The following is a 27,413-nucleotide window of genomic DNA, read 5'->3' as shown; positions in this document are numbered from 1 at the left end:
TTCAGTATGTTCACTTGCCATTCTTACATATCCATTTGTTCAGCTTTTAAAATAGTAACCTGCAGGCTATACTGAACAACAGATGGTAAGTCACACAGAGAATTTTAACTTCTCTCTGCCCCTGTTGCTACCAGACAGGCAAGGTTAAAAAGTCCCCTCAGGAAGGCATAGTTACAATTTTCAGTGAAATGTGCCAAATGTTGCTAAAACAAATCTTTAGAAAAAAAAACTGAATGCAAATTTGTTTAAATTTAATCAGGCATCCAATTTATATAAAAATGATTTCAGTGCTGTGCAAAAGTCTTAGGCACGTACATATAGATAGGATACCAAAGACTTTTGGACAGTACTGTTTATATTGAAAGTTTACCAAAAACTTAAGATTCATAGATATTGCTGTTTCAAGGGGAAATTAAGAGAGATGGAGATAGATATCTTTCCACCATGTGCTTCAAATCAAATCAAAATTAACCCAAGCAAGAAATTATATTAAAAACAGCTTACAGTACCATGCAAAATCCTTAGAACCCTAAGAATTTTGCACAATACTGTAGAACAGTACAGCATAGCACAAGCCCTACTGCCTCCACAATCTACCTCATGATTAAGCTAACCCTCCCACTTCATCATCATCATCAAGTGCCGTGCCCAGTTTGAGCTTTGACTGCCATGGCCCACACACTCCTGTTTCGGGTCAAGTGGATCAATTCATTGGTATTCATTTCCAGTTCTCTGGCTGCTGTCTCCATCATCATTTGTCTTTGTCTTCCTCTTGCTTTCTTCCCTTCAATCTTTCCCATAATTACAGTGCATTCTAACTCCTCTTTCCTAATCACATGTCCAATGAAGTTACATTGCCTTTTCATGATCTCATACATTATTTCTCTTTTTGTGTTTGCTCTGTTCATGACATCCTCGTTAGATATTCATTTCGTCCATGATATTCTTCGCATCCTCCTCAAAAACCACATCTCTGCTGCTTCAATTCATTTCCTCATGTTACTAGATATTGTCCAACATTCTGAGCCATATAACATAACTGGATAAATGTAACATTTCAGTACGCTGAGGCAAGTTGTCATGGCTAGTTTAGTATTGATCCGTATACTCTTCATTCTTGTAAAGGTGTTTTTTGCTTCACTATTCTTCTTTTGATGTCCAAGTCGCACCTGCCATCTGATGTCACCCAGCTTCCTAAGTAGCAAAAGTTCTTTACTTGTTTTATGTCTTCCCTATTTATTCTCAGCCTGCAGATAGGATTCTCCTTCTTTATGGATATCACCATACATTCTGTCTTTTTGCAATTGATAGATAGACCTATTTTTGCTCTTTCTTCAACAACTATATCAATTAGGTTTTGTAGTTCTTCCTCCATACTTGCAATTAACATAGTGTCATCTGCATATCTGAAATTGTTGATGTTTTCACCACCAACTTTGATTTCCAAGATGTCTCTTATTTTTTGTGATATTGTTTTACTGTACACATTAAATAAATCAGGGGAGAAAACATACCCTTGTCTAACGCCTCTCTTGATTTTCGTAAACTGACTCACTTCTCCACCTATTCTTATAGCGGCAGTTTGTTCCCAGTACAGATTTTTGATTAGGCAGAGGTCTTTCAAATCTAGATCTAGAGTTTTCTGTAATATTTCAAATAACTTATCCCTCCTACATAACCCATAAACCTCAATTTTTTTCATCCACATGCCTATCTAAAAGTCTCTTAAATGCCCCTAATGTATCAGCCTCAACCACCACCTACAGCAGTGCATTCCACACACCAAACACTCTGTGTCAAAAACCTACTTCTGACATCCCCCTTATACTTTCCTCCACTCAACTTAAAAAGATGTGCTCTACTTTTGCTGTCCTGGGGATAAAAAACTCTGGCTATCCACTCTATAATGTTTCTCAGACTGCTTAACAAGTTTGATCAGATATTTGCTTTTCTGTTAAATATCTTACTTTCCACAAAAGAAACATAATTGCTTGTCTGAAGTTTAGACCATATGGCATCAGCACAGAATATGACACCTATAAAGCACAAAGTACATGGCAAGGCAGCTTTCGAGGTGCAATTTAACTTAAGTTCTTTGACGAATGGCCGCGTGCAATATAAAACACATCTGCGTGATTTGTAGCATTCAGAATCCAGACAATGGCTCACAAACAAACAAAGATTTTTCAGAAGTGGTTTCCCTGCTCTTTTTAATATACAACAACAGAGACTATTGTACAGGAAACAGTTCAATTTTGTGCTATTTTATAATAATACTGACCAAATTCACGGCCTTCTGATCCAAATTAGCTTAGCACAACAAAATGAGATTAAATATTTTCTATGAGTTCCTGAGAGAATTTATGTAAAAATATCATAGAAAAGAAATCATATAATATATATTTATATAGTGTATTGAATGAGAAATCTCATAAACCTTATGCATGCATCCCCGAGATAAACCACACCTCAGTCTATGGCTCAGGAGTGAAATGAGCACTGGGGTTGTAGACTGCCAGCAGTATACAGTATCTTCTGTATAATGTTTGATTTTGGGGTCACATGGCCACTCACATCTATGGGACTGTCTGTTCTTAACTGTAAAGCCTCATTTCGTTTTCTTAACATCTGTCCAATGCCCATCATTGGGAATTTGCCTCTGCTTTTAACCAAGTAAGGATTGGTCAATTCATTAGATTTTGCATTAGTTGCATTTGATGGAATAAGTGATGCCCTCTGGGGCCTTAAAATATCTTTCTTTCCATCATACATTGGAACAGTGTGAGCTGGATGACTCAGAGATTTCGAGGGACTTAAGCATTCATGCTGTTCAGTGGATGCAGAAAAGATCATTTGTGTAGATGCTATGTCCCTCTGCTGAGGAACCAGTTCTTGTTGTTCTTGCCCCATGCCAGGATGATACCCAGTGGTGGTGATTGGCAATAGATCTTTCATTCTTCGTTTCGAGCTCACCAAGCATAGTGGCTGGGATTCGTGCTGCCTGATAGGCAAAGGAGTCCTTGGCTGGGGATGATGCATTTCCAAGTACTCTAAGGAAGGTGACTTGAGGTAGCCGTTCTTGCTGGATGTTGCTCCACCTACTGGGATGGATCCAATAGGGCGGCAAGGTTCTGGCAACAGCCCTGCAGGGAAAAGATTAAAAACAGACTTTGAGGCTTCAGATTTCCAAAATTTAAATAAATAAGTTATCTCAGCAACCTTGCAAATACTTAACGCACTCAGCAGAAAACCTTGGATGTTTTGCATTGCAAATATCTGCACATAATTTAAAATATGTGCTTGAAATTGGTTGGGTTGCTGGCCAGTACAGCTTGGTGAACTGAAAGAGCCTGTTCTGCGCTGCATCTCGAAATAAAAAAATTAATGCATTCCGTGCCTTTTTATTAAATTATTGCACCTAAAGTCTGAGACTTTAATCTGTTTATTTTAAATGGCTAAAGCCTTCATTAAAATAGATGGTTAATATGATACATAAAATGTTTATATATAATAATAATTGAGAAATGGACTTTCTATTATGCTTTATAGTCAGTGGGGAATGATAGAGGAGAACAGGTTCAGAGGTCATTTGGTCTATTGCCTGCACTGTCTCATACACGAGAAAATGTACAGATGCTGGAAATCCAAACAACACACACAAAATGCTGGAGGAACTCAGCAGGCCAGGCGGCATCTATGGAAAAGAGTAAACAGCTGACATTTCAGGCCAAGGCCCTTCATCAGGACCAGAAAAAAAAAGATGAGAAGTCAGAGCAAGAAGGTGGGAGTAAATGTCAACTGTTCAATCCTTTCCATAGACACTGCCTGGCCTGCTGAGTTCTTCCAGCATTTTGTGTGTGTTGCCTGCCATGTCTCTGTTGAAGTGCAATCCAATTAGTCCTATTTCTCTACAATTTTCCTCTGTCCGTGCAAGGTTTCATTGAATTTCTATCTGCCTGGCGGTGCCAAGGCAGTTCATCTCATTCCCTAATTATATATGGAATAAGATTTACCTCGAATTCCTTCTGGTTCTTCTGCCAGTTACTTTAAATTTATGCTCTCCGCATTTCAACACTGCATACAATAGAAATATACTTCTTTGTTTATTCTTGTGTATATTTTCAGGAGTTGAAACGCCTCCATCAAATCTCCTCCCTTGGCCTTCTCTACTCTCAGGAGAGTTACTGCCACAACTCTAGTCAATCCATTTATCAATGCTCTCTTGTACCTGGAACCATTCAAGTAAATCTCTTATATACCCTCTTCCAATTACCATAACCTTTCTCAAGTGTGAAATTGGAAACAATCAGGAAGCTGGGAACTAGTTAATGTTTTATGTAACTCTAACAAAGCTTTTTTGCTCCTATGCCATTGTACACAAAGCTGAGGATCCCATATTCTTTGCCAAATGCTTCGTTAATCCATATTGTCACCTTCAAATACCGTAGCCTTTCTATGTTATTGTACACTTATCATCTGATTCATTACATTTCAAGCTCTATGTGTCCCATCCACAAAAATTCTTTTAGATTATCTATGCCATTGATACCTATTGGTTCCTTAAAGTTGTCATGGCCGGTCGAGGGGGCGGGGGGCAGGGTGTGCATGTAGTAGTCGGGATAAACTCCCACTACCTATTAATTCCTCCCTCCCAATGGTGTGCATCTTAAATATCCTCTGACAACAAAGTCCGGCTCCTGGTTTTCATGAGTGGCTTAACTACTAGACCCGGCAGAACCGTTTCTACTGACAGGAGAAAGGGCAAAGGCAGGTTACTGGCGCCTTAAAACCAGCTGCTTCAGGCAGATAAGACCTGTCAGCCATATTTGGCATCACCCATGTATCTACAGACAATTAAATACATAGATCTTTACAAATTTTACCCTCAGTTTTTAGAATCCTTACACATTTTACCCTCATTTCCCTCTTTCAAGCTTGCATTTGTATACAAAATTATGAAGGATATAGATAGGATAAATGCAAGCAGGCTTTTTCCATTGAGGTTGGGTGGAACTACAACAAGAGGCCATGGGTTAAGGGTGAAAGGTGAAAAGTTTAAGAGGAACATGAGGGGAAACTTCTTCACTCAGAGGATCATGAGAGTGTGGAATGAGCCGCCAGCACAAGTGGTCCCTGCAAGTCTGATTTCAATGTTTAAGAGATACATAGATACATGGATAGCAGGGATATGGAAGGCAATGGTCCAGCTGTAGGTCATTGGGAGTAGGTGGTTTAAATGGTTTTGGCATGGACTAAATGGGCTGAAGGGCCTGTTTCTGTGTTGTACTATTCAATGACTCTATTTCTTCTCAAGCAGTCAATTTATCCGTCTTAAATACTGATACTATTTCTGGTTTATTTATTTTACCACAACCATCTCACTTGTCACAGCTCTGGTAAAATCTTCTTCCGGAGTAAATGCTGATGTAAAGAATTCATTTGGTAGCTTATTGTTCTCCGCTAATAGTTCTCCATTGTCTAATTTACCTTACATATTCTGACAACCTTTTTTTATTATTTAAATCGATTAACTCCTCTTCACGTTGATCATCGTTCTATTTTTCATACAGTCTGTTTGCTGCTCGCATTTCCTTTTCCTCTTCTTCTCTGTACTTGCTATAATCAGCTTTATTCTCCTTTGAATTATTCAGTTAACATCTATCATATGAATTATTGTGTTGACCTGTTGATATCTATCATGAGAGCCCCTCCGCAGCTCCATCCCGTTTCCTAAATCTTTCACCATCCAGGAAGCTTTGGCCTTCCTACAACACTTGTGGGGAAGTATCAGTAAATTTTAAGTAGTTTGATTAATTGCTTTAAAAGATGTTACCGAGATTTTCAATCAAGCTGCATTTTTGCAGACCACCGCTATAACGTAGTACATTAATTTAAAATATAAACTTAATTCTTTCTTTAATGCAAGTGTAGGATATTTAAAATTTCAAGGACTCAAATGAAAAATTATTAACTGGAAGAGGACAAGTTACGGACAGCACAGTAGCAAAGTGTTTAGTACAACACTTTTCAGTACCAGTGACATGGGTTCAATTCCCACCACTGCCTTTAAGGAGTTTGTACCTTCTCCTGTGAACATGTGGGTTTCCTACAGGTGTTCCAGTTTCCTCCCACGGTCCAAAGATATACTAGTCGGTAGGTTAATTGGTCATTGTAAACCGTCTTGTGATTAAACTAGGATTAAATTGGGGGATTGAGGGTGGAGCGGCTCAAAGGGATAGAAGGGCCTATTCCGTGCTGAACCTCAAGCAATAAATAAATAAAATACTTTCTAAATAGCATAAGTTTACATATAATTTATCACTGCAGTCATCCACATTTAGAGAAAACTTTTCTTATTCACCATTTTAGTACAAATGTGCAATGGGACTTAAAAATGGACAAAAAGCAATATTGGAAATCTGTAAAGAGAGATGATTGTTTTAGGAAAGGGGGTTTCATTAGTTCTGTTGAAAGATCTATACCAAAAAGATTGTATTTCCAGTGGTGTACACTTCCATTGAACAGTTTGACAGTGCAAGAAAGGTGTTTTGAATAACAAAATCTAAGCTTTTACATGATTATGTAATGAAGTTCAAAAGAAAGCTATTGATCTATAGATGTACATTGGGGTAGAGGTTCATCCTGAGTCACTTATGCCAAATGCATAATGTATTCTACAACTTGATGCTATGTATTAAATATATGCATGACGTACTTAATACAGCACATTGTATTTCTTTTCTGGAACTTATTTTTAATGGAAAGAAATTTCAGAACTCATGCTCATTTTGCTGTTATGAATGGGCAATTGCTGTTACATTGCTCATTTGGTGCAAGAAGATAAGCACATATTCCTATGGTAACTCTATCCCCTCCACAGATGCTGCCCCACCTGATGAGTGTTTCCAACATTTCCTGTTTATCCCATTCTACTGAACTTACCTCGCTCAGCTTTGGCGACCTTTCTGTCAGTCTGCGCAACTTTATTGGAGTTCACTGGAGCAAGAAAACAGGGTGACTGTTTTGAAATATTAAAACCTTTCTCTGCCTTTCTGGGGAAAGGTTTCTGGATAACATCCATTCGTTTCCCTGGATCCTTGGTCTTCTTTTCCTACAAAGGAGAAAACAATTTAACTTATCATTCAAACAAAAAGGACTATTTCAAAGAAATTATATCTTAATGGACAATTCCATTCAAAGTACATCAGAGAATAAACAAACTGTGCTGGCTTGCAGAAAGGTCTAGGCAATATTAAAATGAATAGAAAATAATATTTTTACCACTGAGGTGCCAGTCAGTGCTCATCTCTAAGAAACAAGATTCAATGCCAGTAGCGTCTCTGAGCTCTTACCACCAACATATAGGCGTCACTATTCACCAAGAACGTAACTGAAGCAACCACATAAATACTGTAGTTAAAAGAGGTCAGAGGCTGGCTGGTCCCATGGAGAAAGACTCACCTCATGACAGTGACTCTCATGTCTATACAGAAAGAGATCAGGCCAAAGTTCTGCTGCGGAACATGACAGACCCTCAGTACTCCTCAAAGGTTCAAAGGTTCATTTATTGTCAAAATACATATCCAGATACAACACTGAAATTTGTCTTCTCCAGATAGCCACAAAACAAAGAAAGAACATGAAAGTGGTCCAGAGAGAAACATCAAACCCACCCCCTCCGTACAAAAGAGAATGGCATCCTGATCACCAACCCTCAAAACCGTGCACAAAACGGAACAGGAACATTGACCCCCTCCAAAAAAACAACCCTCCCCTGAACAAAAAAACTAACAGAACGTCAACCCCCAAACACCCTCCCCTCTCACAACAAAACGGAAAAGGAATGGGTGATATAAAAACACAGGATATCAAAACCATATGTATGACAAAGCATGGGCAACTGTCGGTCTTCCATACAACCTTGCCCAGGCCTGCGCCCTGGAGAGTGAAGACTTTCCAGGCACAGATCCATGGACTCACAAGACTAACGGATGCCTTTATTCTCATTTAAGTATGAAGTCCACAGTCCATAAACACAATAGTCCAATCCATGAAGGTAGAACCATGAAACCATCCTCGGATATCACCAACATTCATTAAAGAGAGAGAAGCCACACGATGCAGGGAGGCCACCAGCCTGGAACAGCAAGCCAAGCTGCAAATGGCCACTCACAGACTCCTTCTTTAGCAGCTATCAAAAAAGGAAGGCAGTCGGCGCTGAACTCTCGCTCACCTTCCGCATTCGCCTCGATGTCTCAAACTTGCTCAATGCTTTAATCAGCAATTAATGGATGCTTTAATTGGCAAAATGGAGTTGAACATCAGCTCGTGTTCAATCTCATAGATTCTTCGTATCGAGGCCATCCGAGTACGCGCTGCCTTGCTTGCTGGACAGTTCAAGGTACAAATGCATCTCCCAGAGTACTCTTGAGGGAGAATTCAGAGTCCTTTTGATAATAAACTTCTACAAAGTTCAGAACAACCTTCTGTTGCTCCAAAGTTCTGTGTGCCTGACTTAAACAAGCTCAGCTTCAATTTCCCTTCAAAAAAAAATCCTGCAAGTAATTGATGATCCCTTTAAAGTGGACAGGTGCAAGCCTTGCTCCTGCTGCTCTGATTGATTTCCAGTTCATGGTCCACACTGTATTAATTGCATGTGCATAAATCAATTTGACAAGCAAGACATCAATTGTGCATTGCATGCGGCGTGATGTGTCCCTGAGCACTCTGGTACCGCATGCACATGCTTTCTATGCCCATGAAATTGTGCAGTGAAAAATCACATGCTGTGCCACATGACCACATTTACCAGTCTATTTCATTCTACAGTTCACTTGCACAGCCCAGGGCCTTAGTGAACAAGACCTGAGGGGTGCAATGCCTCCCTGAACTGTGGATTGTGAATAATTTAACATCGTTTAATTTTGGAGTTGTACTGATTTAGCTATCTAATAAATATTCAAAAATATTTTGCTATTTCATTAAACACTTTTGATCTTTAACAATGTAATTTTTTAATAATTTATGACTATGATTCTGTTTAACTATAATTCCATTAAATGTAAATTTTAAATTTTAAATTAATTAATTTGTTAGTCCATTTAATTATAATGGAATAACAAAGTAAATTATTTAAAATTTAAAATGTAGATTTAATAGAATCATAATTCAAAAGAATCATAATTCCATGACCATAAATTAAAAGGAATCATAGTTACAGTCATTACAACACTGAAATGGATTCTTCTGACTCATCATATCCATGCCAACTATTTTGCTATCTACACTAGTTCCAGTTTCCCATATTAGGCCTGTATCCTCTGGTCCCTCGCCTATTCAAGTGCATGTCTAACTAGCTCTTACATGTAGTGATTATATCTGATTCCATCCCTTCCTCTCACAGCACATTGCAGATGACAATGGCTCTGTCAAAAGAATTCCCTTTATATTGCCCTTCAAATCCCCCTTTATAATTCCTCCCTCTCACCTTAAGCCTACACTCTCCTTTCTTCGCCACCTCTACTGTGAGATTATTTGAATGCATTAGTTCCTCATATTAAAAAAAATTCAACAATTCCCATGGGAGCACATCCTGCACCTCCAACTTATTTCTCCATACCCAACCCTTGAGGATGTCATGTTAACTTATTTTTTCCCCCAGTCAACTGCATTTGAAGGAACGTTAGACACACCCAGAGCTTAAGTTTCAGACCCATTGAAATATTTTTTGACTTGTGATCAGGACAGATCTCAGAATCTCAGCATTTTGAGGCTTGCATCAGCTTCGCTTTGGGAACTGTCAGTCTGTCTCAACAAGTTAGCTTGACTGGCAATTTCATTGCCTCAGCACATGCCCAATTGTACCTGATTGTCCTGTGCATTTAGCTTTCAGGCAGAAGCTAGGTTACTTTCAAAGGCAAAGCAGCTGGTGAAGTGAAACAGTTCCTTCATCAGCAGGATTCCCTCAGAAAAATTGAACATGAAATTTAAACTACATGAACATGAAACTAAAACACAGCTGCTCTTTGTAGGAATCTCACAAACACTTGACGCGACTTTGCACTAAAGAAAGATTTGTAAAAGCAGAAATTGTCAAGGCTAAAGAGCATGTGGCAGCTGCAAACGTTTGTCGAACTGCTTCAGGCAAACTTGAAGGTGAGTGGACAAAGAGGTCAGTCTGTTCAGTGAAGCAAACAAAGGACAGCTTTCTATTAGCTTTCACATCTCACTGTAAGCTGATAGCGGCAACCATTAACACAGCAGATGGACTGTCTGTACTGTGAAACAATAGGGACTGATTTATTAGAAATAACAAATAACTTTCAATTACATGAAAAACTGGAGTCTTTTCTCGGTCAAGGTAGAATTTTTTTTTGCTGTTGTCATTAGTACCCTGAAAACAGAACTGTATACGTATATCACACTGTCCTTGGATCACCCATGTTTGTTGCAACTTTGGATGGTGCCCTCCCAAAATGAACACTAATTAGGGTATTGGAATAGGGTTAATACCCTAGCTAGTTATACCTTAGGGTATTAACACCAGAATATTATACAGGTTTCCCCCGCCATCCGAAGGTAGAGCGTTCCTATGAAATGGTTCATAAGCCAGAATGTCGTAAAGCGAAGCAGCAATTATCATTTATTTACATGGGGAAAATTTATGAGCATTCGCAGACCCAAAAATAACCTACCAAATCATGCCAAATAACACATAAAACCTAAAATAACAGTAACATATAGTAAAAGCAGGAATGATATGATAAGTACACAGCCTATATAAATTAGAAATACTTCTCTACAACGATTGCCTGCACTGTTCTCTGTAGCGAAAATCTCACGCAAGCGCTCTCGGCAGAAACATGGTGCAAGTGCTCTCCAGTAACCTTTAAGCTATGAAACTGCCAAATCATACCAAATAACATGTAAAAATACACAGCCGATATAAAGTAGAAATAACGTATGTACAGTGTAATATCATTTATGGGAATCGGGAAGACAGCGTTGATCACACTGATGATGGTGTGTTAGGCTGAGTCGTCGGAGGCTGGGGTGGTGCAGTGGTCCCCACTCTCCGGGCAGCAAACTGATACCGATCCGTGGAGAATGCAGTGGTCCAGCGGTGGCCGGGACGCACCCAGCACATCTTTAAGAAAAAAGCCGAAATGAACAAGCTAATTAATTAGGTGCCGCCTGGCACCTATATGTCTGCCCAGATCAGAGGCGATTGCTGATTGCATCGCCTCTGATCTGTGCCGACATTTACGTGCCGGGCGGCACCTAATTAATTAGCTTGTTTATTTCGGCTTTTTTCTTAAAGATGTGCTGGATGCCTCCCAGCTACTGCTGCATTTTCCGCGAATCGGTATCTGTCTGCGGCCTGGGGGTTGGAACCACTGGGGTGGTGGGACACGGGGGTGTCATCTCATCGTCGATCAGGGCAGGCAGGTCATCTTCTATGTCTGCCTGCCTCGATGTCAAAGGTCGAGGTTCGTTGTCTGCTGTGGCTGATGTGGAAGACTTGAAAAACGACAGTATGCTTGACTGCTTAACCTTGCACATTTTTCCATCATACAGTTCTTTGTAAGCACTCAAACCATCTTGCAAATATGCCCTAAACCTACGTACCCTTTCAAAATTAAAGTCATACTTTTCTGCAATCATTGCAGCAAAAATCTCACGCAGTTGCTTCACGTTCAGTTCCTGGACAACTTCACTTTCGCTACAGCATTCGGTTTTGATTGTTATCCTTTCCTCTTACAATTGCATCAGCTCTTCATCTATCAGTTCTTGGTCATGGGATGCCAAAACCTCTTCAACATCATCTTCGTCAGCTTCCACAAGCCAAACTCACTTTGTCCTTACTTCGTTCACCACGATCAAAACGCTTAATTATGTCTAGTTTTACGCTAAGTTCAACACCCTTATGAGCTCTTTTAGGCGTTTCCAATACCTTAGAACTCATCTTGCAAACGGACGCTCACAGGCACGTGTTTAAGCAATGCCAGCAAGAATGCCGTTCCAAATCCGGGGGAGAGTGGCTGCTCGGGGCGCACGGCGCGCTGCTTTTTTCGCGCGCTGCTTTTTTTTCACTCACTACTTTTTTCACACGCTGCTTTTTCTGCGCACTGCCTTTTTTCGTAACAGTGAAAACACCTTCTGTTAGCAAAAACAGGCAACTAATGTAGGTCTTTCGTAACAGTGAGGTTTCGTAAAGCGAACGTTCGAGAAGCGGGGGACACCTGTAATAGGGAACTTTTGAGTATTAACTCAATTGACAGAATATTACTGGAGGGAAAATTAGAGTATTTGTATTTTATTATTACTGAAGGCCCCTATTTCCTCTCTTTTTCATTCTTCATGTTGTAGCACTATTTTTTATAACATTCCTCCTTCTCTTCCCTTTAAAAAAACGGTTTTGATTCCTTCCTCATCATGGATCAAACCAAAATATTGCACACTTTATCCATATACATGAAACTCTTTGCAAGACTTTCTTTTACAGCATTCTAGACTCAAGAGATTCTGCAGCTGCTGGAAATCCAGAGCAACACACAAAAAATGCTGAAGGAACTCAGCAGGTCAGGCAGCATCCATGGAGAGAAAAAAACAGTCGATGTTTTGGACCGAGACCCTTCACCAGGACTGTATCTCTACGTACTGATGCTGAGAGTCCAAACATTTCCAGTGTCCATTATCTATATTTCTTTTTTTCCCCTCATTATGTTTGGGAGAATTCTACTTGTCCCCAAGACGTAGATCTGCCCTGCACATTACAAAGCTCAAGCAGCCCCAGCAGATACAGCCACACTTAGATAAAACAGGAAGCTTCCAGAACTAAAAAGGAATCACCAGACTGATGACTTGTAGATAGTAGATAAAATCAAAATACATTTGCTTTTCTGAGATAATTATTCTATGTCCAGAATAGGACGCTTAGTTTGAAGGATGCAACTTGGAAATGTAAAATCATAGATGTGAAAATCAATATCAAGAAAAAAAATGGATCTACTCAGATTAAACTGTACCTCCTGCATTTCCTTGAGTCTGTATTTATCACACTGATGCAGTAGGTTCTTATAGCAAATGCCATCTGCAAAGTCTGCTTTCTGCAAAAGAAGTAAATATGATTAACATTGGCAAATGATTTTCTCAGTCCTGTTCTGAATCCTGTTAAATGGTAGAAAGAGTTTTGTATTGATTTAATATTACTTTCAAAGAGTCTTTGTTTTAAAGTGGTCCCTGGGTTTAAAATCAACAAAATAATTTGGTTCAGCTAAATTTATCTTTCACTATCCTGTTTTAACAAAGTTTCAAGGGATTGACAAAGTTTTTAACTTTTTTTTATCATTCTGTTCTTTTATTACTGTTTGGTTTAACCTGACTGGATTAGAGAATTTACTGGACTCAGTGGAATGAACAGAGAAGTGATTAAAAGCAGAGAACCTCTGTAATCTTATCCCTTCAACAGTAGGCATACTAAGTTAACTTTTGTACCATTAGGTTCAGTGTTCAGTTATTCTTCCCATCCATTTCCCTCAAAGCTATAGTTAGTGGTTAATTACCTCAACAAAATTTTTTGTAGAATTATATCATGTTCTCAGGTCATCAATAATTTTCACATTATTTAAAGTTTCAGAAAATAGAATAAAAGCATTGTATAATATAATGATCTGCTATGCAAAAAAACATGAAGTAAACAACTTAGAATCAAGCAGACTTAGCATGTTGACAAGTGGAAAATTTTGAGTGGGGTTCCTTTGATAAATTGACTGATGTATGCACTTGACTAGGTGAATGAAAATGCATGACACACTATAAATTATTGCTTCTTAAGAGTTCCTAAATTGTTAAATGAATTTAATAAATGATTAAAAAGAAATTTAATTTACAAAAATTAATAATACATTAAATATACATTTAATTGACTGTGGATTTCTTTCCATCAAACTCTTACTTTTTAAATAATTTCTAAATCAAACACTATACAATATCAGTCCTGTCTGTAGGCTCTTTCATGTTGTTACCAGCTAAGGAAATCAGTGAACTTCCAATTAAAAAGTTGTGACTGGTACACCAATGTATCAAAGGCATGACACAAATATACCTCAGTCCTTTAAAAGTTTCTTTACCCAAAATACCATACACTACTCTTCAAAAGTGAAATGAACTTTACACATAATCAACTATTTACAAACATAATTATATAAGATAGGTTCAATATTTACATTTGGATCTACATTTATAAATTCACTCAATTATACATTCAATTGATTTATTGGTCCTCTTAATCTCCCATTCCACAAAATTGCATTTGTCATCCCTGAAGTGTCTATTTTTGACATCCTCAGTTCTGGTGCATCATCTTCTCCTGTTGGAAATGTGGCATCCATTCAATATTCAGTGGCTCCTGACCCCATCCTATGAAGTAACATCTGCATCATGGAACTGACCCTATAACTCAAATCCATGCATATTCAGTACCTCATGTTCTTGAGCACCTTCTTCACATTTACCAGTTAAACCACACTAACCCATGCCATTCGCAATTTGACTCCATAACATGGGTAATGGCTGCACTATTTCATGGACAGCACGAGAACCAAAATGCTTTCCATCAATCAAATTGGGCCAGAAAGGATTTACTAAATTCAGAGGGGTGTAGACTCAGCGAGCAACAACCATCAAGGGCACCTTCCAAAGAGCGTGCCTCAACATAGGCGGACCCTCGGAAACACTTCCACTCTTTCCATTTAAAGGCCAGATGGTTGAAACAGTTTGTTCCCCTCTGGCTTACCAACCTGCCTTTCAACTGCTGCCTCCCATTTTGAGAGAAAAATCCAATTTTCTATCCTCATTGCAAAGTATCATCCTCTCAGTGCTACCACAAAGCATCAAAATACTAAACCCGCTGCCCTTGAGGGCCCTTTTGGCACAAGCAGTGATAGAGAGACAGCTATCAATAGAGTATTCCTTAATGGAGCAGTAAATCTCAGCTAATCAATAGTGGCTAGTACACCCATGTATCAAAGTCATCCCACAAGATGCACTCGGATGTTCAATATACGCATAGGCAGCGTAGAACACAGTATCCTCTACACAGAATATTGCAGCACAATATGGTGCTGACCTTTTAACCGACTCTAAAATCAATCTGACCTTTTCCTTTCACTCATTTCCTCTGAATTTCTTTGCATTTCTTCCTGCAAAGGCACCCTGTAATCTTTAGCATTATACACTTGTCATAGTTAGTCCCAGCCCAGAGTGCATATTTGGACTAGCACACTACCAGGAGTGAAGGACAGCTGCCCTGTCAGAAGTGTTGTCATTCAATCGCAGCAGGGGCCCTCCTCCATTGACATAAAAGATCACATTACATAGTTCTAAAGAAAAGTTGGGTGTGGGTGATTGATTATCTGCTCACCACATTTGTGGAAACAGATTAGACATGAAGAGGAAGCCTTCAATATGGAGGAGTCCGGGACCAGGTTGCATCACCTCAGAATACAAGGGATTCTCTTTAGAACAGAGATGATGACACATTTCATAGGCATGAACATCGATTTTTCCAACTTCCAGTAATTTCTTTCCCCTGCAGCTTCCCTCTTCTTCAATTCCCCACTCTGGCCTCTTAAACTCTTCTCCTCGCCTGCCGATCACCTCCTCCTGGTGCCCCCCCTCCTTCCCTTTCTCCCATGGTCCATTCTCCTGTCCTATCAGACTCCTTCTGCTCCAACTCATTGCCTTTTTACCTATCTTCTCCCGGCTTCTTACTTCATCCTACTCTCCCCCCCTCAACCCACCTGGCTTCACTTGTCACCCTCTAGCTTGTCTTCCTTCCCCACTCCAGCTTCTTGTTCTGGTTTCTCTTCCCTTCATTTCCAGTCCTGATGAAGGGTCTCGACCCGAAACATCGACCGTTTATTCATTTCGTTAGATGCTGCCTGACCTGCTGAGTTCTTCCAGCATTTTGTGCGTGTTGCTGAGAAGGAATTTCTTTAACCAGAGAATTTTGAATCTCTGGAATTCATTGATGAGGATGGCTGTGGAGGCCAGGTTGTTGGACATATTTGAAGCAGAAGGTTGATAGTAAGGGTGATAGAAGGGAAGAAAATGGGGTTGAGAGAGTTCATATATGAGCCATGATTGATGGGCTGAATGGCCTAATTCTGCTCCTATATCTTATGGTCTAAATATCGCGCAAACATAGGCTGCTGTGTTTATCACAGGAGTAAACACATTGGTTGTAAGGTACTTTTGGCTGTCCTAGATCATATAAATATAGATTTTACAATCCAGCCTTGACAAGGTGGAGGCCAACATTATTGATCGAACATCCAACCATTTATACTTTCAGGGTGAGTAGGGTTGAGGACCACAATGCACCCAATCAAGACAAAATACTTATTTATTTCCCCTTCAAGAACCCCAAGAAACTGAAGCTAACCCCATTCTGATATCAGCATAGACCAAAGATCAAATCGTGTCCACTAGGTTCCATGATCCATCTAACACAGCATATTCTGTTGCTACAACAACAGAGGCTGTGTGGTATTTCTTGCCAATTTAATTTCTTCCTTTGCATAGTTCTTTTCAAAACATCACTGCTCAGTCTGTTACTTACCCCAATGCTTTTAAAATAGTGATCCAATTTCCTATTGAGCAGAAAGTAGATGGAAAGAGTGTGGGAGGCTCGGTTTGACAGCACTGTGTTTACAACCTCAGCGTGCTTATATCCCATTTTCTCAGTCATGTGGAGCACCACACTCTGATTCAAGTCCTCTGGATGAAGCCTAGAGTGGTAAAAACAATTGGATGTTTAACAACAATCTTTTTTATCTTTCCAGAACATTGGAAGGAGAGAGAAAACAAATTTCAGAACTAATTGCTGTTTGCTTTTGATAAACAGCATATGACTCACTCCAACAGTACACAATGTAATTAATGCTCATCATTTTCAATAGACATCAGCAGCGAAGTACCACAACATTTCATTCAAAACTGAGTAACTGAGTAGAGTGTTCGTACATTATCCAATTCTCATGTAATTAAATGGCCTAATCACTTCAGTGAGAGAAAGGAGGCCATAATCTAGTCCTTAATTTTTGATTTTTTAATTCAACATTTTGGCTCTTTTATTCTAATTAAGGCAGCAGCTATATTTAATTAGGAGTTTGAGAAGATTTGGTATGCATCCAAAAACTCTTGAAAATTTCTACAGATGTCCTGTGGAGAGCATTCTAGTGGCTACCTCACAGCCTGGTATGGAGGGCCTTCTGCACAGGATCAAAGTAAGCTGCAGAGAGCAGTCAGCTCTATCATGAGCACTAGCATCCGTAGTATCCAGGACAGCTTCAAGGTGCGATGCCTCAAAAAGGCGGCGTCCATTATTAAGGACTCCCATCACCCAGGACGTGCCCCCTTCTCATTGTTACCATCAGGAAGGAGGTACAGAAGCCTAAAGGCACACACTCAATGATTCTGGAACAGCTCTCTGCTATCTGTTTTCCGAATGGACATTGATCCTATGAACACTACATCACAACTTCTTTTATTTCTATTTTAGACTACTAATTTAATTTAACAATTTAATATTTATATACTTTATATAATTCAGGTTTTTTTCTATTATTATGTATTGCATTGTACTGCTGTTGAAAAGTTAACAAATTTCAAGACAGATGCCAGTGATATTAAACCTGGTCCTGATTCTGATTTATAGAATTTTACTTTTTCATGTGGACTGCTTTAATTCTGTGAATATCATTATTCTAGCTTCTGCTATATCACCTAATGAACGTGCTTATAAACCTGCTCCTTTGAGGCCATTGTTGGAAACAGGCAATTGCTAAAATTGCAGCTACTTAATAAACCACTGAGATTAGAAGACAGGCTAAACTACTTAAGTCTAGGCACCAGTCTTCATGTTAACACGGATTCTGTTGCTCTTTGTTCAGGATCAGGAATGAGATAAGATCAACATATGGCTAAGCAGCAGACTTTAATTGAGCAAGTTCCATGTCATCATTTGCAACAGGGCTTTACCTGACAGGAGGACAAATTAGACAGTTGGTCAAAAATATTAAAAATCCACAGGTAGAGCATCCTCATCTATCATTTTTAATTATCATTCTGTTTCTCTTGAAAATAGTTCTACACCATGACTGCTAACTAGCCAACAGAGTACTGTACAAAAGCCTGAGGCACACACATGTAAATATACTGTAGGTTAAAATAGGAAGGTGGTTGGGAAACATAAATTTGAGTACTTAGCTTTGTGTTAGTTCAGTAGTATTAAGTGTTATTTGGTAACTGGAAAGACATGATACACCCTAGCTATATATATGCGTGTAAGGTTTTTGCACAGTACTGTACATACACATTAGCTTCTCTTCTGAGGCCAGCACAGTAGAGTAGTGGTTAGCTTTATGGTGCCAGCGGCCAAGGTTCAATTCCCTCCACTGTCTGGAAGGCGTTTGTGCGTTCTCTCTGTGAGCACGTGTTTCATCCAGATGCTCCAGTTTCCTCCCACCTTCCAGAAACGTACAGGTTAGCAGGTTAATTATACACGGGAGTAATTGGGCAGTGCAGGCTCGTCGGGCCGGAAGACCCTGTTACTGTGAGCTGCATTTCCAAATATAAATCAATCAATCAATAAATAAGGTGAACTTCAGACGAAACATAGCATCACACTACACAAATGGATGTAGATTTAAATGTTACATCCGTGAAACGTAGAGGGTGAGTCAGGGAAGAACTCTTTTCTAGCCAGCTTGTTTCTTGTTTCATCAGTGGAGCGACAGTAAATGTCATGTGTTGAGCAAAAAGAGCAGACGGTTCTCTTCAGTTTTCAAAGAAAAGTGGAGGGCTGTGCTCCAATTATATAGGGCACTGGTGATCCACATCTGGAGTACTGTGCACACTGGCCTTATTTAAGAAAGGATGTTAATACATTGCATGCGGTTCAGAGAGCTTTACTAGACTAATACTTGGAAAGGACAGATTGTCTTATGATAAATACAGGAGATTCTGTAGATGCTACTCAGACAGATTTGTAATGCTGGAGTTAAGAAGAGAGAGGCACAGGAATCTGAAATATATGGGTAAGAGTGACCATAATATGGTGGAATTCTTCATTAAGATGGAGAGTGACATAGTTAATTCAGAAACAAAGGTTCTGAACTTAGAGGGGTAACTTTGAAGGTATGAGACGTGAATTAGCTAAGATAGACTGGCAAATGACACTCAAAGGATTGACGGTGGATATGCAATGGCAAGCATTTAAAGATTGCATGGATGAACTACAACAATTGTTCATCCCAGTTTGGCAAAAGAATAAATCAAGGAAGGTAGTGCACCCGTGGCTGACAAGAGAAATTAGGGATAGTATCAATTCCAAAGAAGTAGCATACAAATTAGCCAGAAAAAGTGGCTCACCTGAGGACTGGGAGAAATTCAGAGTTCAGCAGAGGAGGACAAAGGGCTTAACTAGGAAGGGGAAAAAAGATTATGAGAGAAAACTGGCAGGGAACATAAAAACTGACTGTAAAAGCTTTTATAGATATGTAAAAAGGAAAAGACTGGTAAAGACAAATGTAGGTCCCCTACAGACAGAAACAGGTGAATTGATTATGGGGAGCAAGGACATGGCAGACCAATTGAATAATTACTTTGGTTCTGTCTTCACTAAGGAGGACATAAATAATCTTCCAGAAATAGTAGGGGACAGAGGGTCCAGTGAGATGGAGGAACTGAGCGAAATACATGTTAGTAGGGAAGTGGTGTTAGGTAAATTGAAGGGATTGAAGGCAGATAAATCCCCAGGGCCAGATGGTCTGCATCCCAGAGTGCTTAAGGAAGTAGCCCAAGAAATAGTGGATGCATTAGTGATAATTTTTCAAAACTCATTAGATTCTGGACTAGTTCCTGAGGATTGGAGGGTGGCTAATGTAACCCCACTTTTTAAAAAAGGAGGGAGAGAGAAACCGGGGAATTATAGACCGGTTAGCCTAACGTCGGTGGTGGGGAAACTGCTGCAGTCAGTTATCAAAGATGTGATAACAGCACATTTGGAAAGCGGTGAAATCATTGGACAAAGTCAGCATGGATTTGTGAAAGGAAAATCATGTCTGACGAATCTCATAGAATTTTTTGAGGATGTACCTAGTAGAGTGGATGGGGAGAACCAGTGGATGTGGTATATTTGGATTTTCAAAAGGCTTTTGACAAGGTCCCACACAAGAGATTAGTGTGCAAACTTAAAGCACACGGTATTGGGGGTAAGGTATTGATGTGGATAGAGAATTGGTTAGCAGACAGGAAGCAAAGAGTGGGAATAAACGGGACCTTTTCAGAATGGCAGGCGGTGACTAGTGGGGTACCGCAAGGCTCAGTGCTGGGACCCCAGTTGTTTACAATATATATTAATGACTTGGATGAGGGAATTAAATGCAGCATCTCCAAGTTTGCAGATGACACGAAGCTGGGTGGCAGTGTTAGCTGTGAGGAGGATGCTAAGAGGATGCAGGGTGACTTGGATAGGTTGGGCAAATTCATGGCAGATGCAATTTAAATGTGGATAAATGTGAAGTTATCCACTTTGGTGGCAAAAATAGGAAAACAGATTATTATCTGAATGGTGGCCGATTAGGAAAAGGGGAGGTGCAACGAGACCTGGGTGTCATTATACACCAGTCATTGAAAGTGGGCATGCAGGTACAGCAGGCGGTGAAAAAGGCAAATGGTATGCTGGCATTTATAGCGAGAGGATTCGAGTACAGGAGCAGGGAGGTACTACTGCAGTTGTACAAGGCCTTGGTGAGACCACACTTGGAGTATTGTGTGCAGTTTTGGTCCCCTAATCTGAGGAAAGACATCCTTGCCATAGAGGGAGTACAAAGAAGGTTCACCAGATTGATTCCTGGGATGGCAGGACTTCCATATGAAGAAAAACTGGATGAACTGGGCTTGTACTCGTTGGAATATAGAAGATTGAGGGGGGATCTGATTGAAACGTATAAGATCCTAAAGGGATTGGACAGGCTAGACGCAGGAAGATTGTTCCCGATGTTGGGGAAGTCCAAAACTAGGGGTCACAGTTTGAGGATAAAGGGGAAGCCTTTTAGGACCGAGATGAGGAAAAACTTCTTCACACAGAGAGTGGTGAATCTGTGGAATTCTCTGCCACAGGAAACAGTTGAGGCCAGTTCATTGGCTATATTTAAGAGGGAGTTAGATATGGCCCTTGTGGCTATGGGGATCAGGGGGTATGGAGGGAAGGCTGGGGCAGGGTTCTGAGTTGGATGATCAGCCATGATCATAATAAATGGTGGTGCAGGCTCGAAGGGCCGAATGGACTACTCCTGCACCTATTTTCTATGTTTCTATGTTTCTATATTATATAAGATCATAAGACCATAAGACATAGGAGCAGAATTAGGCAATTTGGCCCATCGAGTCTGCTCCACCATTCAATCATGCCTGATTCTTTTTTTCTCCTCCTCAACCCCATTTCCCGGCCTTCTCCCCGTAACCTTTGATGCCACATCTAATCAAGAACCTATCAACCTTTGCCTTAAATACACCCAGCGACTTGGCATCCATAGCTGCACATGGCAACAAATTCCACAAATTCACCACTCTCTGGCTGAAGAAATTTCTCCACATCTGAATCATGAAGGATCTAAACAGGATGGATGAAGAGAGGATGTTTGCACTGATAATAAATTCTAAAGCTAGTGTGCACTGTCTGGAGGTAAGTTAAGATAAAGATGAATTGATTATTTATTTCTCTCCCTGAACAGTTAAAGGTAAAGTCTGTCCCGAGCCTTGTGGCCCTTATGCCGGTTTCTGCAGCATGAAGCGACTGAGAGTACGAGACTCCCCAGCATTTGTCGGTACCCATTTTCAGCTGGGTGGACTGGCAAGTGCTTGAATACTCTTAAGCCCAATAAGTTTAAATATTTAATAAACGAGGAAATGAAAAGTTACTGCAGATCAATGACTATTGGATTTGAGATTACTGTCAGGTCCTTTATGATCCATCACGGACAGGTTGGTAGATTAGCAGTTAGTGCAATAATTTTACAGTGGAGCAATCACTAATTGGGGGTTGATTTCTGCCGCTACGTTCTCCCTGTGATGGTGGGTTTCCTCCAGGTGTTCCAGTTTCCTGCCACATTCCAAAGGTGTACGGTTAAGGTTAATAAGTTATGGGCATGCTAAATTGGCACAAAATCATGGTGACACTTGTGGGCTGCCCCATTTATTCACAGTTCAGGTAGCACTGACACCCAAAGGCAGATGGGCACAGGTAGTAGAAGCTGAAAGATATGGATGCTGAAGTGCAGCACAACTGTTTGACAACGATTACATTTCTTTTGATTATCCAGGGCCTTTAATAGAAATTCTAATAGACAGCTAAAGCTGACATTTTTTTGTTTTCCAGTTGGGTGGGAAGAACATATTGTCAGACAGAGATGCCTAGCTGGCTGACTATTTAGCTATAAGCATTCTTTGTTCCAGCTGTGGGATTTTTCAATTGTCCTCCTGGGGATTAGCTCTGTGATCTGCCTGAACTAGAAGAAGGCTAAAGCAATACCTGGAACCTAAGTCAAAGAAAATAAATCAAAATTGGGAGCATTAGCAAAGGTACTGAGAATTTGAAACAGGCTGGCCAACCAATGCCCTTAAGCTTTCAACCTGTGACAAGGCGAATTTTCCAGTAGCTTGAAGTGTACAAGACTGACATCCATAATTATTATTGTCCACATGGTTTGATACTGATGAAGTCAAGAAGGCATCTTGTGGTATAATGTAAGAATATTTAAGTAAGATTATTTGTTCCCTAAATAATTACCAAATGTTGTTCACACCAATAATTTCAATGTAATTGAGCACAATCTAACCTGAACATGTGAGAAAAGAATGATGTGGGATTAAAGAAATTGCGAACAGTTCAGAAACATGTATGAACAAGTCATTAACAAAACTGACTTATCTTCATTTATATAGCTTTCAACACTGATCCATGTATTTCAGTTTTTTAAATGTTTCTTCCCAATACCCCAATACATCTGGTATTACTCCTTCACTGAGTTCCCAATTGAATGTGCACAAGTCATGTGTTTAAAATTTCTGCCTGTTGTGTTCACAAGCTGGGTAATAGGTAATGTATAACTGATGGGTGGTTTAATCCATCCCCTTGCCTGGGAATTCTGGCAGAAACCTGAGACCAACAACATAAACAGTAACAACCTGCACTCTATCACTCCACAATACAAGTGGGTTAAGGTATCAAAGTACTGGTCAACCAGACTGTTGAGTAAGCGAATCACAGTTGCTCAGAACTGAAGTATTTGAAGGGGCAAGGTCTGATATCCCACAACCAAATCCTGTGAATCAAGCTGCGTGCAACACTACTTGCTAGGCAGGTACTCCACAGGCTCTGAGGATTCTAAACAGCTCTGAGCTATGGGATAGAACCGCAAAAAAAAACCTGCTTGTTCTGCTTATTATTAACAAATACAACATTAAAGTTAACTAAAGCATCCTTAAAGGTTGAAATTAGATTGTAACTCAATGAAGTTTGGTTACTTTGGGTCATATCTATCAGCTGTTCCTCACTTTTGAATTAACTTTTAATAAAAGCTTTAATCTAGTTAATTTAAGTTCATTATGAAATAATAAAACCAGATAATTTTTACAATTTTGCACAGGCTGATAACACTCATCTATTTTGGCATTTGGGACTAGAAAATCAGTCAACGTAACACATTTTATCAGTGTTGCCTGATAGAAAATGAGCATTACTTGAACGAAATGCAGCAATGAGCATCTGAATCACTCCCATCCATCCAGAAATTACACAATGCAAATTCCGGAGTAGTTAAATCTTGGTCTTGACATGATTACTGCATCAGTCACACACACACACACATTGCTCATTGTTCAGTGCTTCTTCTGGGAAATTAGACTAAGTTGCCTGGTCATTGGTTACTCCCGGGCAGAATTTGACTTTCGTACCAAAGAGTTTAAGGGGAACCAGAGGGGGAGCTTCTTCATTCAGAGGGTGTTACGAGAGGAATGTGCTGCAGTGAATGTGGTGGATGCAGATTTCATTTTAATATTTAAGAGAAGTTTGGATAAGTACGTGGATGGGAGGGGTATGGAAGGCTATAGTCCAGGTTGTAGGTCAATGGGGCTAAGCAGAATAACAGTTCAGCACAGACTAGATGAGTCGAATGTCGTTGTTGTTGATTCTCTCCATACCTTCTGGATCAATGGCCGGCAACCTTGCCACCTCTTTAGCATTTGTCTGTTTTTTATAAGGCCAAGTTGGTAGCTCAGTGCTAAACTCAACACGGATGGACAGCATCAAGGAGCCAGCTGGATTTGAGTTCGCTCACTTCAAAGTCCGGTGCGGATGCCACTACACCACTGGCCGGCAAAGGTGGTCCAAATGCTGTATTTCTATGCTGCAGTGCTCTGTGAATCTGCCCTGACTGAATCCAAGGCATGGGTATTGACCCACCAGTCCCCTGAGACTGTAAAGCAGAGACCCCAATCTCCACACCCCCACCGTATCCACCCACATACCTAATCACTGCCCTGACTGAATCCAAGGCATGGATATTGACCCACCAGTCCCCTGAGACTGTAAAGCAGAGACCCCAATCTCCACACCCCCACCGTATCCACCCACATACCTAATCACTGCCCTGACTCAGATCCTGATGCCTATTACTAACTCCAAGCTGTCCAGCCCACTTTATGGCTTTCAATACCTTTTCAGTTTGGCCCTTTCTGAATGCATGGTTCACAGAAAGGCTCCTATACAGGTAATTGGGAAACAATTACCAATAATTTGGTAAATAATTGGGAAAGGTAAGAATACATTGTTGTTATCAAACACAAAAGTAAGAGGTTACAGTTCATTGATAGAGGGCATTAGTGAGATCACATCTGGATTCTGTGCATTGTATGATATTGGCCTCATTTTTAAGGAGGAATGTCTGCATGTTGAAAGCCGTTCTGACAAAACATAATAGACTTAGTCCTGGATTGGCTGGATTGTCTTATGAGGAAAGGTTGAAGTGACCGACATTTGAAGTGGTGCATACAGCCCAGTCCATCACAGGCAAGCCCCTCCCACCATCGAGTACACTTACATGGAGCACTGCCACAAGAAAGCAGCATCCATCATCAGGGACCTCCACCACCCAGGCCATGCTCTCTTCTCACTACCTGCATCAGGCAGGAGGTCCCACACCTCCAGTTATTACCCTTCAACCATTAGGCTCCTGAACAAGTGTGCATAACTCACAACAATCCTGAACTGATTCCACAACCTATAGACTCACTTTGAAATACTCTGTAACTCGTGCTCTCAGCATTACCTTCTTTTATATTTGCACAAGTTATATTTACACATAGGTGGTCGGTAATTATTTATGTATATGTAGTTTTTCATAAATTCTATTGTATTTCTTAACTTTCCTATAAATGTCTGCAAAAAAAATCACATCGTTGTATATAGTGACATAAGCATTCTTTGATAATAAATTTACTTTGACTTTGACTTCCAAGAGTTTGGATGGACTCAATCTGTATCCAGAGGCGTTTCAAAGAGTGAGAGGGAACTTGACTTAACCATGCAAGGTCTTGAAGGATCATAATCAAGAGTGGTTGTGGAGAGTCCATTTCCATTGGGAGGAACTAAAACAAGGGGTCACCCATTTAGGACACAGGTGAGGCAAAATTTCTTCTCTCTGAGGGTTGTGAAATTTTGGATTGCTTTCTTCAATGAGCGGTGAAAGCAGGGTATTTGATTATCATTAAGACAGAGTTAGAAAGATGCTTGATAAGGTTCAGGGACTGAATAGCGATCAATGGCCCCAAATGGATCAGTCACAGACTTATCAGAATCAGAATCTTGTTTAATATCACTGGCTTATGTCGTGAAAGGCAGAGCAGGGTGAAAGGGTCAGGTCCTACTTCTGATTCTATCCCATTTGTTTGTATGTTTGTTTTTTAGCATTGCTATTTTTGGTGGACCAGGTACACTGCTTCCTATATGAACGATTTTGTAAGGTTGTTTTATTTCACCACACTCTGGTGAAATAGTTTTCTTTTCAATACAGTGACTAAGGTTAAGATCTTTCTTTCCCCAACGGCAGTCTGTCATGACTGTCTGTCATCATCAGAATCTGATGGATAGATTTGCATCAGTCCTAAGTTAACAGCTGCATACAATCTATCTTTTTTTTCACATTGCCTTAGTGTTTCTGCCTTCCTTTAAGGGACCTTCTATTTTACACCATGCTACATTCCTGACAGAGATGAAAGCAATCAAAAGAGATGATGATAACAATTTGAGTTATTCTAAAACCTCTGTCAAAATCTACCCTCCAATCATCAGGGCAGGTGCAAATCCGACTCAGAATCCAATTTTCCCTGTGGCTTTGTATCCTGCCACAATATACTGGATGTCAAATATATTGTTCCTTCTTGCGGGCGGCTGTTAATCTTCTGTGATTTTAATTTGAAGTGAATCTCTAAATCTCCAGTGACTTGGTTTGCATCCTTACATCTAACACCTTCTGTGCAATAATGTTTATGAACAGCAGGGCTGGGCTTGAAACTCAATTGCCGATAGGTGTCTGCCTTGAACATTTTTGTTTAATTAGCAGAAGCTCTACTGAAATTGCAGCTTCTGATGGGAACATGAAAGAAACCATGCATATTCTGGTGAATCATATAGTATTTGTTTTACGGGTATTCTTCTGACAACAGGGGAGAACCATGCCAGCATTTATGGATGATTACTCTGGACAACATAGATTTTGTTTCCTCAGTGCTTTTAGGTGTATTTTATGGATTTTTGGGCTGCTGATTATGAAAAGCACCATGAGATATCCCTATCACATACCATTTTTTTGAAATCACCTATATTTGTTATTTCAGTTCATAATTTGAGTCAGAAAAACTGATGCCAAGAAAGGCATTTTTGTTGGTCCACAAATCCAACAGGTTATCAATGGCAGGCAATTCAAGGAACTTCTAGTGGGACTGGAGAAAATCACATGTTGAAAATTTTCTTGGCAACTACAGTGCACCAAGCTACACGCAGCTGATTAACAACGTGCTTCAGGCACACAAAACGACGAGGTACAACATGTCACTAAAGATTAATTTTCTGCATTCCTACTTAGGCTTCTTTCCTGCAAATCTTGGCACTGTCAGGGATGGGCATGGTGAAAGGTTTCTCCAGGACATTGGAGGTCATGGAGAAACGGTATCAGGGCAACTGGAATCCATCAATGCTAGCCGATTATTGTTGGACATGTAAGCAAGGAGCCTCAGATACTAAGTACAAACAAAAATCATCAATAACACATTTTTAGCTTAGTTGA

The 27,413-nt window shown here is 40.0% G+C and overlaps 1 protein-coding gene across 1 annotated transcript in view; it reads right to left on the bottom strand.

Moving 5' to 3' along the window:
• Nucleotides 1-1,465: 1,465 nt before the first annotated feature.
• hunk (hormonally up-regulated Neu-associated kinase) overlaps nt 1,466-27,413 on the bottom strand; it is a 60,587-nt gene continuing 34,639 nt past the window's right edge. The window contains exons 7-10 of the mRNA XM_063049816.1: nt 16,625-16,793; nt 13,029-13,109; nt 6,943-7,111; nt 1,466-3,143 (exon numbers count right to left, since the gene is read on the bottom strand). Coding sequence (XP_062905886.1) covers nt 2,482-3,143; nt 6,943-7,111; nt 13,029-13,109; nt 16,625-16,793 — 1,081 coding nt within the window. The 3' untranslated portion in view covers nt 1,466-2,481. The remainder of the gene's footprint in view (nt 3,144-6,942; nt 7,112-13,028; nt 13,110-16,624; nt 16,794-27,413) is intronic.

Source organism: Mobula hypostoma, chromosome 6, assembly GCF_963921235.1.
Source record: "Mobula hypostoma chromosome 6, sMobHyp1.1, whole genome shotgun sequence".
NCBI lineage: Eukaryota > Metazoa > Chordata > Chondrichthyes > Myliobatiformes > Myliobatidae > Mobula > Mobula hypostoma.
Note: the sequence above shows the minus strand (reverse complement) of the source record. Positions and strands in the feature narration are given on the sequence as shown.